Genomic DNA, 15,306 nt, shown 5'->3' with positions numbered 1-15,306 from the left:
TGTACTGGAGGATAATACAGGGGGGCACTGTGACTTCTGTATTACTGGTGTACTAGAGGATAATACAGGGGGGCACTGTGACTTCTGTATTACTGGGGTGTACTGGAGGATAATACAGGGGCGGCACTGTGACTTCTGTATTACTGGGGTGTACTGGAGGATAATACAGGGGAGCACTGTGACTTCTGTATTACTGGTATACTGGAGGATAATACAGGGGGGGCACTGTGACTTCTGTATTACTGGGGTTGTACTGGGGATAATACAGGGGAGCACTGTGACTTCTGTATTACTGGGGTGTACTGGAGGATAATACAGGGGAGCACTGTGACTTCTGTATTACTGGTATACTGGAGGATAATACAGGGGGGCACTGTGACTTCTGTATTACTGGGGGTGTACTGTGGGATAATACAGGGGAGCACTGTGACTTCTGTATTACTGGGGTGTACTGGAGGATAATACAGGGGGGCACTGTGACTTCTGTATTACTGGGGTGTACTGGAGGATAATACAGGGGGGCACTGTGACTTCTGTATTACTGGGGTACTGGAGGATAATACAGGGGGGCACTGTGACTTCTGTATTACTGATGTACTGGAGGATAATACAGGGGAGCACTGTGACTTCTGTATTACTGGTGTACTGGAGGATAATACAGGGGGGCACTGTGACTTCTGTATTACTGGGGTGTACTGGAGGATAATACAGGGGAGCACTGTGACTTCTGTATTACTGGTATACTGGAGGATAATACAGGGGGAGCACTGTGACTTCTGTATTACTGGTGTACTGGAGGATAATACAGGGGAGCACTGTGACTTCTGTATTACTGGTGTACTGGAGGATAATACAGGGGAGCACTGTGACTTCTGTATTACTGGTGTACTGGAGGATAATACAGGGGAGCACTGTGACTTCTGTATTACTGGGGTTGTACTGGAGGATAATACAGGGGGAGCACTGTGACTTCTGTATTACTGGTGTACTGGAGGATAATACAGGGGAGCACTGTGACTTCTGTATTACTGGTGTACTGGAGGATAATACAGGGGGGCACTGTGACTTCTGTATTACTGGGGTGTACTGGAGGATAATACAGGGGGGCACTGTGACTTCTGTATTACTGGGGTGTACTGGAGGATAATACAGGGGAGCACTGTGACTTCTGTATTACTGGGGTGTACTGGAGGATAATACAGGGGAGCACTGTGACTTCTGTATTACTGGGGTGTACTGGAGGATAATACAGGGGGGCACTGTGACTTCTGTATTACTGGGGGTGTTCTGGAGGATAATACAGGGGGAGCACTGTGACTTCTGTATTACTGGGGTGTACTGGAGGATAATACAGGGGGGCACTGTGACTTCTGTATTACTGGTGTACTGGAGGATAATACAGGGGAGCACTGTGACTTCTGTATTACTGGTGTACTGGAGGATAATACAGGGGAGCACTGTGACTTCTGTATTACTGGGGTGTACTGGAGGATAATACAGGGGAGCACTGTGACTTCTGTATTACTGGGTGTACTGGAGGATAATACAGGGGAGCACTGTGACTTCTGTATTACTGGGGTGTACTGGAGGAGAATACAGGGGGAGCACTGTGACTTCTGTATTACTGGTGTACTGGAGGATAATACAGGGGAGCACTGTGACTTCTGTATTACTGGGGTACTGGAGGATAATACAGGGGGGCACTGTGACTTCTGTATTACTGGTATACTGGAGGATAATACAGGGGGGCACTGTGACTTCTGTATTACTGGGGTGTTACTGGAGGATAATACAGGGAGGCACTGTGACTTCTGTATTACTGGGGTGTACTGGAGGATAATACAGGGGAGCACTGTGACTTCTGTATTACTGGGGTGTACTGGAGGATAATACAGGGGAGGCACTGTGACTTCTGTATTACTGGGGTGTACTGGAGGATAATACAGGGGGAGCACTGTGACTTCTGTATTACTGGGTGTACTGGAGGATAATACAGGGGAGCACTGTGACTTCTGTATTACTGGGGTGTACTGGAGGATAATACAGGGGGAGCACTGTGACTTCTGTATTACTGGGGTGTACTGGAGGATAATACAGGGGGGCACTGTGACTTCTGTATTACTGGGGTGTACTGGAGGATAATACAGGGGAGCACTGTGACTTCTGTATTACTGGGGTTGTACTGGAGGATAATACAGGGGAGCACTGTGACTTCTGTATTACTGGTGTACTGGAGGATAATACAGGGGGAGCACTGTGACTTCTGTATTACTGGGGTGTACTGGAGGATAATACAGGGGAGCACTGTGACTTCTGTATTACTGGGGTGTACTGGAGGATAATACAGGGGAGCACTGTGACTTCTGTATTACTGGGGTGTACTGGAGGATAATACAGGGGAGCACTGTGACTTCTGTATTACTGGGGTGTACTGGAGGATAATACAGGGGAGCACTGTGACTTCTGTATTACTGGGGTGTACTGGAGGATAATACAGGGGAGCACTGTGACTTCTGTATTACTGGGGTGTACTGGAGGATAATACAGGGAGCACTGTGACTTCTGTATTACTGGGTGTACTGGAGGATAATACAGGGGAGCACTGTGACTTCTGTATTACTGGGTGTACTGGAGGATAATACAGGGGGGCACTGTGACTTCTGTATTACTGGGGTGTACTGGAGGATAATACAGGGGAGCACTGTGACTTCTGTATTACTGGGGTGTACTGGAGGATAATACAGGGGTGGCACTGTGACTTCTGTATTACTGGTGTACTGGAGGATAATACAGGGGGCACTGTGACTTCTGTATTACTGGGGTGTACTGGAGGATAATACAGGGGAGCACTGTGACTTCTGTATTACTGGGGTGTACTGGAGGATAATACAGGGGGCACTGTGACTTCTGTATTACTGGGGGTGTACTGGAGGATAATACAGGGGAGCACTGTGACTTCTGTATTACTGGGGTGTACTGGAGGATAATACAGGGGGCACTGTGACTTCTGTATTACTGGGGTTGTACTGGAGGATAATACAGGGGAGCACTGTGACTTCTGTATTACTGGGGTGTACTGGAGGATAATACAGGGGAGCACTGTGACTTCTGTATTACTGGTGTACTGGAGGATAATACAGGGGGGCACTGTGACTTCTGTATTACTGGGTGTACTGGAGGATAATACAGGGGAGCACTGTGACTTCTGTATTACTGGGGTGTACTGGAGGATAATACAGGGGAGCACTGTGACTTCTGTATTACTGGTGTACTGGAGGATAATACAGGGGAGCACTGTGACTTCTGTATTACTGGGGTGTACTGGAGGATAATACAGGGGAGCACTGTGACTTCTGTATTACTGGGGTGTACTGGAGGATAATACAGGGGGGCACTGTGACTTCTGTATTACTGGGTGTACTGGAGGATAATACAGGGGAGCACTGTGACTTCTGTATTACTGGTGTACTGGAGGATAATACAGGGGGGGCACTGTGACTTCTGTATTACTGGGGTGTACTGGAGGATAATACAGGGGGGCACTGTGACTTCTGTATTACTGGGGTGTACTGGAGGATAATACAGGGGAGCACTGTGACTTCTGTATTACTGGGGTGTACTGGAGGATAATACAGGGGGGCACTGTGACTTCTGTATTACTGGTGTACTGGAGGATAATACAGGGGGCACTGTGACTTCTGTATTACTGGTGTAACTGGAGGATAATACAGGGGAGCACTGTGACTTCTGTATTACTGGGGTGTACTGGAGGATAATACAGGGGAGCACTGTGACTTCTGTATTACTGGGGTGTACTGGAGGATAATACAGGGGGCACTGTGACTTCTGTATTACTGGGGTGTACTGGAGGATAATACAGGGGAGCACTGTGACTTCTGTATTACTGGTGTACTGGAGGATAATACAGGGGGGCACTGTGACTTCTGTATTACTGGTGTACTGGAGGATAATACAGGGGAGCACTGTGACTTCTGTATTACTGGGGTGTACTGGAGGATAATACAGGGGAGGCACTGTGACTTCTGTATTACTGGGGTGTACTGGAGGATAATACAGGGGGGGCACTGTGACTTCTGTATTACTGGGGTGTACTGGAGGATAATACAGGGGAGCACTGTGACTTCTGTATTACTGGTATACTGGAGGATAATACAGGGGGGCACTGTGACTTCTGTATTACTGGGTATACTGGAGGATAATACAGGGGAGCACTGTGACTTCTGTATTACTGGGGTGTACTGGAGGATAATACAGGGGGCACTGTGACTTCTGTATTACTGGGGTGTACTGGAGGGATAATACAGGGGGCACTGTGACTTCTGTATTACTGGGGTGTACTGGAGGATAATACAGGGGAGCACTGTGACTTCTGTATTACTGGGGTGTACTGGAGGATAATACAGGGGGCACTGTGACTTCTGTATTACTGGGTGTACTGGAGGATAATACAGGGGAGCACTGTGACTTCTGTATTACTGGGGTGTACTGGAGGATAATACAGGGGAGCACTGTGACTTCTGTATTACTGGGGTATACTGGAGGATAATACAGGGGGGCACTGTGACTTCTGTATTACTGGTTGTACTGGAGGATAATACAGGGGAGCACTGTGACTTCTGTATTACTGGTGTACTGTAGGATAATACAGGGGAGCACTGTGACTTCTGTATTACTGGGGTGTACTGGAGGATAATACAGGGGGCACTGTGACTTCTGTATTACTGGGGTGTACTGGAGGATAATACAGGGGAGCACTGTGACTTCTGTATTACTGGGTGTCTGGAGGATAATACAGGGAGGCACTGTGACTTCTGTATTACTGGGGTGTACTGGAGGATAATACAGGGAGCACTGTGACTTCTGTATTACTGGGGTGTACTGGAGGATAATACAGGGGAGCACTGTGACTTCTGTATTACTGGTATACTGGAGGATAATACAGGGGGGCACTGTGACTTCTGTATTACTGGGGTGTACTGGAGGATAATACAGGGGAGCACTGTGACTTCTGTATTACTGGTGTACTGGAGGATAATACAGGGAGCACTGTGACTTCTGTATTACTGGGTGTACTGGAGGATAATACAGGGGAGCACTGTGACTTCTGTATTACTGGTGTACTGGAGGATAATACAGGGGAGCACTGTGACTTCTGTATTACTGGGTGTACTGGAGGATAATACAGGGGAGCACTGTGACTTCTGTATTACTGGGGTGTACTGGAGGATAATACAGGGGAGCACTGTGACTTCTGTATTACTGGGTGTACTGGAGGATAATACAGGGGAGCACTGTGACTTCTGTATTACTGGTGTACTGGAGGATAATACAGGGGAGCACTGTGACTTCTGTATTACTGGTGTACTGGAGGATAATACAGGGGAGCACTGTGACTTCTGTATTACTGGTGTACTGGAGGATAATACAGGGGGAGCACTGTGACTTCTGTATTACTGGGGTGTACTGGAGGATAATACAGGGGGAGCACTGTGACTTCTGTATTACTGGTGTACTGGAGGATAATACAGGGGAGCACTGTGACTTCTGTATTACTGGGGTGTACTGGAGGATAATACAGGGGAGCACTGTGACTTCTGTATTACTGGTGTACTGGAGGATAATACAGGGGGAGCACTGTGACTTCTGTATTACTGGGGTGTACTGGAGGATAATACAGGGGGCACTGTGACTTCTGTATTACTGGGGTGTACTGGAGGATAATACAGGGAGCACTGTGACTTCTGTATTACTGGGGTAGTACTGGAGGATAATACAGGGGAGCACTGTGACTTCTGTATTACTGGGGTGTACTGGAGGATAATACAGGGGAGCACTGTGACTTCTGTATTACTGGGTGTACTGGAGGATAATACAGGGGGGCACTGTGACTTCCGTATTACTGGGTGTACTGGAGGATAATACAGGGGAGCACTGTGACTTCTGTATTACTGGTGTACTGGAGGATAATACAGGGGGCACTGTGACTTCTGTATTACTGGTGTACTGGAGGATAATACAGGGGAGCACTGTGACTTCTGTATTACTGGGTGTACTGGAGGATAATACAGGGGAGCACTGTGACTTCTGTATTACTGGTGTACTGGAGGATAATACAGGGGGCACTGTGACTTCTGTATTACTGGGTGTACTGGAGGATAATACAGGGGAGCACTGTGACTTCTGTATTACTGGGGTGTACTGGAGGATAATACAGGGAGCACTGTGACTTCTGTATTACTGGGGTGTACTGGAGGATAATACAGGGGGGCACTGTGACTTCTGTATTACTGGGGTGTACTGGAGGATAATACAGGGGAGCACTGTGACTTCTGTATTACTGGGGTGTACTGGAGGATAATACAGGGGGGCACTGTGACTTCTGTATTACTGGGTGTACTGGAGGATAATACAGGGGAGCACTGTGACTTCTGTATTACTGGTGTACTGGAGGATAATACAGGGGGCACTGTGACTTCCGTATTACTGGTGTACTGGAGGATAATACAGGGGAGCACTGTGACTTCTGTATTACTGGTGTACTGGAGGATAATACAGGGGGGCACTGTGACTTCTGTATTACTGGTGTACTGGAGGATAATACAGGGGAGCACTGTGACTTCTGTATTACTGGTGTACTGGAGGATAATACAGGGGAGCACTGTGACTTCTGTATTACTGGGGTGTACTGGAGGATAATACAGGGGGGCACTGTGACTTCTGTATTACTGGGGTGTACTGGAGGATAATACAGGGGAGCACTGTGACTTCTGTATTACTGGTGTACTGGAGGATAATACAGGGGAGCACTGTGACTTCTGTATTACTGGGGTGTACTGGAGGATAATACAGGGGGCACTGTGACTTCTGTATTACTGGTGTGTACTGGAGGATAATACAGGGGAGCACTGTGACTTCTGTATTACTGGGGTGTACTGGAGGATAATACAGGGGGGCACTGTGACTTCTGTATTACTGGTGTACTGGAGGATAATACAGGGGAGCACTGTGACTTCTGTATTACTGGGTGTACTGGAGGATAATACAGGGGGGCACTGTGACTTCTGTATTACTGGGGTGTACTGGAGGATAATACAGGGGAGCACTGTGACTTCTGTATTACTGGGTGTACTGGAGGATAATACAGGGGGAGCACTGTGACTTCTGTATTACTGGGTGTACTGGAGGATAATACAGGGGGGCACTGTGACTTCTGTATTACTGGGTGTACTGGAGGATAATACAGGGGAGCACTGTGACTTCTGTATTACTGGGGTGTACTGGAGGATAATACAGGGGGGCACTGTGACTTCTGTATTACTGGGGTGTACTGGAGGATAATACAGGGGGGCACTGTGACTTCTGTATTACTGGGGTGTACTGGAGGATAATACAGGGGAGCACTGTGACTTCTGTATTACTGGGTGTACTGGAGGATAATACAGGGGGGCACTGTGACTTCTGTATTACTGGTGTGTACTGGAGGATAATACAGGGGGGCACTGTGACTTCTGTATTACTGGGGTGTACTGGAGGATAATACAGGGGAGCACTGTGACTTCTGTATTACTGGGGTGTACTGGAGGATAATACAGGGGGGCACTGTGACTTCTGTATTACTGGTGTACTGGAGGATAATACAGGGGAGCACTGTGACTTCTGTATTACTGGTGTGTACTGGAGGATAATACAGGGGGGCACTGTGACTTCTGTATTACTGGGGTGTACTGGAGGATAATACAGGGGAGCACTGTGACTTCTGTATTACTGGGTGTACTGGAGGATAATACAGGGGGGCACTGTGACTTCTGTATTACTGGGGTGTACTGGAGGATAATACAGGGGAGCACTGTGACTTCTGTATTACTGGTGTACTGGAGGATAATACAGGGGAGCACTGTGACTTCTGTATTACTGGTGTACTGGAGGATAATACAGGGGAGCACTGTGACTTCTGTATTACTGGGTGTACTGGAGGATAATACAGGGGAGCACTGTGACTTCTGTATTACTGGGGTGTACTGGAGGATAATACAGGGGAGCACTGTGACTTCTGTATTACTGGGTGTACTGGAGGATAATACAGGGGGGCACTGTGACTTCTGTATTACTGGGTATACTGGAGGATAATACAGGGGGGCACTGTGACTTCTGTATTACTGGTGTACTGGAGGATAATACAGGGGAGCACTGTGACTTCTGTATTACTGGGGTGTACTGGAGGATAATACAGGGGGGCACTGTGACTTCTGTATTACTGGGGTGTACTGGAGGATAATACAGGGGGGCACTGTGACTTCTGTATTACTGGGGTGTACTGGAGGATAATACAGGGGAGCACTGTGACTTCTGTATTACTGGTGTACTGGAGGATAATACAGGGGGGCACTGTGACTTCTGTATTACTGGTGTGTACTGGAGGATAATACAGGGGGGCACTGTGACTTCTGTATTACTGGGGTGTACTGGAGGATAATACAGGGGAGCACTGTGACTTCTGTATTACTGGTGTACTGGAGGATAATACAGGGGGGCACTGTGACTTCTGTATTACTGGGTGTACTGGAGGATAATACAGGGGGGCACTGTGACTTCTGTATTACTGGGGTGTACTGGAGGATAATACAGGGGAGCACTGTGACTTCTGTATTACTGGGGTGTACTGGAGGATAATACAGGGGAGCACTGTGACTTCTGTATTACTGGGGTGTACTGGAGGATAATACAGGGGGGCACTGTGACTTCTGTATTACTGGGGTGTACTGGAGGATAATACAGGGGAGCACTGTGACTTCTGTATTACTGGGGTGTACTGGAGGATAATACAGGGGAGCACTGTGACTTCTGTATTACTGGGGTGTACTGGAGGATAATACAGGGGAGCACTGTGACTTCTGTATTACTGGGGTGTACTGGAGGATAATACAGGGGAGCACTGTGACTTCTGTATTACTGGTGTACTGGAGGATAATACAGGGGAGCACTGTGACTTCTGTATTACTGGGGTGTACTGGAGGATAATACAGGGGAGCACTGTGACTTCTGTATTACTGGGTGTACTGGAGGATAATACAGGGGAGCACTGTGACTTCTGTATTACTGGTGTACTGGAGGATAATACAGGGGAGCACTGTGACTTCTGTATTACTGGTGTACTGGAGGATAATACAGGGAGCACTGTGACTTCTGTATTACTGGGGTACTGGAGGATAATACAGGGGGGCACTGTGACTTCTGTATTACTGGGGTGTACTGGAGGATAATACAGGGGAGCACTGTGACTTCTGTATTACTGGTGTACTGGAGGATAATACAGGGGAGCACTGTGACTTCTGTATTACTGGTATACTGGAGGATAATACAGGGGAGCACTGTGACTTCTGTATTACTGGTGTACTGGAGGATAATACAGGGGAGCACTGTGACTTCTGTATTACTGGTGTACTGGAGGATAATACAGGGGGGCACTGTGACTTCTGTATTACTGGGGTGTACTGGAGGATAATACAGGGAGCACTGTGACTTCTGTATTACTGGGGTGTACTGGAGGATAATACAGGGAGCACTGTGACTTCTGTATTACTGGTGTACTGGAGGATAATACAGGGAGCACTGTGACTTCTGTATTACTGGGGTGTACTGGAGGATAATACAGGGGAGCACTGTGACTTCTGTATTACTGGGGTGTACTGGAGGATAATACAGGGGGGCACTGTGACTTCTGTATTACTGGGGTGTACTGGAGGATAATACAGGGGAGCACTGTGACTTCTGTATTACTGGTGTACTGGAGGATAATACAGGGAGCACTGTGACTTCTGTATTACTGGTGTACTGGAGGATAATACAGGGGAGCACTGTGACTTCTGTATTACTGGGGTGTACTGGAGGATAATACAGGGGAGCACTGTGACTTCTGTATTACTGGGGTGTACTGGAGGATAATACAGGGGAGCACTGTGACTTCTGTATTACTGGTATACTGGAGGATAATACAGGGGAGCACTGTGACTTCTGTATTACTGGGGTGTACTGGAGGATAATACAGGGGAGCACTGTGACTTCTGTATTACTGGTATACTGGAGGATAATACAGGGGAGCACTGTGACTTCTGTATTACTGGGGTGTACTGGAGGATAATACAGGGGGGCACTGTGACTTCTGTATTACTGGTGTACTGGAGGATAATACAGGGGAGCACTGTGACTTCTGTATTACTGGGGTGTACTGGAGGATAATACAGGGGAGCACTGTGACTTCTGTATTACTGGGGTGTACTGGAGGATAATACAGGGAGCACTGTGACTTCTGTATTACTGGGGTGTACTGGAGGATAATACAGGGGGGCACTGTGACTTCTGTATTACTGGGGTGTACTGGAGGATAATACAGGGGAGCACTGTGACTTCTGTATTACTGGGGTGTACTGGAGGATAATACAGGGGAGCACTGTGACTTCTGTATTACTGGTGTACTGGAGGATAATACAGGGGAGCACTGTGACTTCTGTATTACTGGGGTGTACTGGAGGATAATACAGGGGGGCACTGTGACTTCTGTATTACTGGGGTGTACTGGAGGATAATACAGGGGAGCACTGTGACTTCTGTATTACTGGTGTACTGGAGGATAATACAGGGAGCACTGTGACTTCTGTATTACTGGGGTGTACTGGAGGATAATACAGGGGAGCACTGTGACTTCTGTATTACTGGGGTGTACTGGAGGATAATACAGGGGGGCACTGTGACTTCTGTATTACTGGGGTGTACTGGAGGATAATACAGGGGAGCACTGTGACTTCTGTATTACTGGGGTACTGGAGGATAATACAGGGGAGCACTGTGACTTCTGTATTACTGGTGTACTGGAGGATAATACAGGGGAGCACTGTGACTTCTGTATTACTGGTATACTGGAGGATAATACAGGGGAGCACTGTGACTTCTGTATTACTGGGGTGTACTGGAGGATAATACAGGGGGGCACTGTGACTTCTGTATTACTGGTGTACTGGAGGATAATACAGGGGAGCACTGTGACTTCTGTATTACTGGGGTATACTGGAGGATAATACAGGGGGGCACTGTGACTTCTGTATTACTGGGGTGTACTGGAGGATAATACAGGGGAGCACTGTGACTTCTGTATTACTGGTATACTGGAGGATAATACAGGGGGCACTGTGACTTCTGTATTACTGGGGTGTACTGGAGGATAATACAGGGGGGCACTGTGACTTCTGTATTACTGGGGTGTACTGGAGGATAATACAGGGGAGCACTGTGACTTCTGTATTACTGGGGTACTGGAGGATAATACAGGGGGCACTGTGACTTCTGTATTACTGGGGTGTACTGGAGGATAATACAGGGGGGCACTGTGACTTCTGTATTACTGGTGTACTGGGGGATAATACAGGGGAGCACTGTGACTTCTGTATTACTGGTGTACTGGAGGATAATACAGGGGAGCACTGTGACTTCTGTATTACTGGGGTGTACTGGAGGATAATATACACATGGCCACTAGAGTGCAGTACAAGCAGTGCTGAGACGTTCTTGCTTCTGACTATTGGAGCGGATCTTCTTGTGTTTTCTATTATGGGTGACATTTTTTATTATTTTGGGTCTTTTGAATATTTATACATAGGGCTAACACTCTCCTGAGGAACCTGCTGATATCTTTCCCACCGGGGGAATCGCGTAGAGTCTACATTCATGTTGCTTATTGGGACGGTATGAGCTTATAGATAATGCTGCCATACCTTGTTTCTAGCCCATACATTGTGAGTTTGCTCTGCCTATAATAGGACGGCATGATCATTATTCAGCTCAGGGCTGTAATATCCTGATTGCAGACTATTTCGGTTTGTTCCTTAGCAGTACACAGGGTATAACTATGAGAGTGGCCGGTCCACCAAATAGCGGGCTACTATTGATCCCTAATTATTGGTGCTTTAGTAGCACAGCCACGATTGTATCACTGCGGTTGGAAATTTTCAGCATGGGACGGGATATATGGGACGGGATTGCTCCAGTAACACAGGTGTGGGTGTTGATGAGGACAGGGCTGGAGATCAATCTGTCATGATTAAGTAAGAATGACACCACTGGACACTATAAAAGGAGGCTGGTGCTTGGCATCATTGCTTCTCTTCTGTTACCCATGGTTATCTCTAAAGAAACACGTGCAGTCATCATTGCACTGCACAAAAATGGCCTAACAGGGAAGAGTATCGCAGCTAGAAAGATTGCACCTCAGTCACCAATCTATCACATCATCAAGAACTTCAAGGAGAGAGGATCCATTGTTGGCAAAAAGGCTCCAGAGCGCCCAAGAAAGACCAGCAAGCGCCAGGACCGTCTCTTAAAAGTGTTTCAGCTGCGGGATCGGGCTACCAGCAGTGCAGAGCTTGCTCAGGAATGGCAGCAGGCAGGTGTGAGTGCATCTGCACGCACTGTGAGGCGGAGACTCTTGGAGCAAGGCCTGGTCTCAAGGAGGGCAGCAAAGAAGCCACTTCTCTCCAGAAAACACATCAGGGACAGACTGATATTCTGCAGAAGGTCCAGGGAGTGGACGGCTGAGGACTGGGGGAAAGCCATTTTCTCTGATGAATCCCCTTTTCGATTGTTTGGGACATCTGGAGAACAGCTTATTGGGAGAAGAGGAGGTGAGCGCTACCACCAGTCTTGTCTCATGCCAACTGTAAAGCATCCTGAAACCATTCATGTGTGGGGTGGCTTCTCAGCCAAGGGAATCGGCTCTCTCACAGTGTTGCCTAAAAACACAGCCATGAATAAAGAATGGGACCAGAATGTCCTCCAAGATCAACTTCTCCCAACCAGCCAAGAGCAGTTTGGCCATCAGCAATGCCTTTTCCAGCATGATGGAGCACCTTGCCATAAAGCAAAGGGGAGAACTAAATGGCTCAGGGAACAAAACAGAGAGATTTTGGGTCCATGGCCTGGAAACTCCCCAGATCTTAATCCCATTGAGAACTTGTGGTCAATCATCAAGAGACGGGTGGACAAACAAAAACCTACAAATTCTGACAAAATGCAAGCATTGATTGCGCAAGAATGGACGGCTATCAGTCAGGATTTGGTGCAGAAGGTGATTGAGAGCTGCCAGGGAGAATTGCAGAGGTCCTGAAGAAGAAGAAGGGGCAACACTGCAAATATTACACCGCTGCACTAACTCCTTCTGTCACTATAAGGGCTAGTTCACACGTGAACTGCCCGCGCGGGTTTTGACACAGAGAGAGACGCGGCGAGCCGCGTCTCTCTCTTGTCAAAACCCGCCCGCCGCGACCATCGCTGTCGCGGCTTAACCCTCTGTTGTCGGCTCAAATGAATGAGCCGACATAGGAGGGAGCTGCGGGGGGCTGAAGCCGCGCGACTGAGACAGCGCGGCTTCCGCCTGAAGAAAGGACATGTCCTTTCTTTTCTCCGCTAGCAGCAGCTCGCCGCTAGCGGAGAACAGAAGCCTGGCGGTCTCCATAGACCACCATTATAAGGGGAGGTTTTGGACGCGAAATCCGCTGTCAAAAACCTCCCCTATTACTCACGTGTGAACTAGCCCTAAGCTTTTATTACTCAGAATATGATTGCAATTCTATTTCTGTATGTGATAAAAACATCTGACAAACACAGAAACCAGAGGGAGCAGATCATGTGACAAGAGGAGATTTGTGGCAGTCTCAGAACTTTTGGCCATGACTGTATACCAGTATGTGGTATCACTATATATACCAGTATGTGTTGTCACTATATATTTGTGCTTTTGCAGTTCTCTCAATAAAGTTTTGTAGTTTGATTAGTCACTAGCCGTCTTCTCTGGACTGTGATTGAATAGCCCGGTCAGTGTTTGCTATTTATCCCATTGTACAGGGCAATGATCAGAGCAGCGCAGGAGCGAACCTTGTAAGTCTGAAGGTACTGCAAGGGTTAAAGAGCGGCAGTTTCCAGGAGGAGCCCGACTGACCGGATGAGAGTGACTGAGTGACTACTCCACATGTACATAAAGCATCATACTGCACCGCACTGTCATGGCCACCTACCTTCTCTGATCAGAGAACACTGCTGCTTGCCAGGAGGGGGCAGTCTTTGTAGTCTGTGTTTGGAGATGTGAATCAGACCCCGGGGTGAACTTCTTTTCCCTGTAGATGGCGACTTCACACGGGGAGAACTCCGCCGCCGTAGGGAATAACAACTGCGCAATGTCACCGGAGCCAGGGGAGAAGACTTCTTATCAACAGGAGACCTGGAGTAAGAGAGACAGGAGAGAGACTAGTCACCTTACCGACTAGTGAGTGCAGCTCTGGAGTATAATACAGGATAAGTAATGTAATGTATGTACACAGTGACTGCACCAGCAGAATAGTGAGCGCAGCTCTGGAGTATAATACAGGATAAGTAATGTAATGTATGTACACAGTGACTGCACCAGCAGAATAGTGAGCGCAGCTCTGGAGTATAATACAGGATAAGTAATGTAATGTATGTACACAGTGACTGTACCAGCAGAATAGTGAGCGCAGCTCTGGAGTATAATACAGGATAAGTAATGTAATGTATGTACACAGTGACTGTACCAGCAGAATAGTGAGAGCAGCTCTGGGGTATAATACAGGATAAGTAATGTAATGTATGTACACAGTGACTGCACCAGCAGAATAGTGAGCGCAGCTCTGGAGTATAATACAGGATAAGTAATGTAATGTATGTACACAGTGACTGTACCAGCAGAATAGTGAGCGCAGCTCTGGAGTATAATACAGGATAAGTAATGTAATGTATGTACACAGTGACTGCACCAGCAGAATAGTGAGCGCAGCTCTGGAGTATAATACAGGATAAGTAATGTAATGTATGTACACAGTGACTGTACCAGCAGAATAGTGAGAGCAGCTCTGGGGTATAATACAGGATAAGTAATGTAATGTATGTACACAGTGACTGCACCAGCAGAATAGTGAGAGCAGCTCTGGAGTATAATACAGGATAAGTAATGTAATGTATGTACACAGTGACTGCACCAGCAGAATAGTGAGCGCAGCTCTGGGGTATAATACAGGATAAGTAATGTAATGTATGTACACAGTGACTGCACCAGCAGAATAGTGAGCGCAGCTCTGGAGTATAATACAGGATAAGTAATGTAATGTATGTACACAGTGACTGCACCAGCAGAATAGTGAGCGCAGCTCTGGGGTATAATACAGGATAAGTAATGTAATGTATGTACACAGTGACTGCACCAGCAGAATAGTGAGCGCAGCTCTG

At 47.5% G+C, this 15,306-nt stretch overlaps 1 protein-coding gene across 1 annotated transcript in view; it reads right to left on the bottom strand.

Annotated features, from left to right (window-relative positions):
• ZC3H3 (zinc finger CCCH-type containing 3) overlaps positions 1–15,306 on the bottom strand; it is a 167,689-nt gene that overhangs the window by 147,202 nt on the left and 5,181 nt on the right. The window contains exon 3 of the mRNA XM_075270005.1: positions 14,082–14,284. Coding sequence (XP_075126106.1) covers positions 14,082–14,284 — 203 coding nt within the window. The remainder of the gene's footprint in view (positions 1–14,081; positions 14,285–15,306) is intronic.

Source organism: Leptodactylus fuscus, chromosome 4 (genome assembly GCF_031893055.1).
Source record: "Leptodactylus fuscus isolate aLepFus1 chromosome 4, aLepFus1.hap2, whole genome shotgun sequence".
NCBI classification, from domain to species: Eukaryota; Metazoa; Chordata; class Amphibia; order Anura; family Leptodactylidae; genus Leptodactylus; species Leptodactylus fuscus.
Note: the sequence above shows the minus strand (reverse complement) of the source record. Positions and strands in the feature narration are given on the sequence as shown.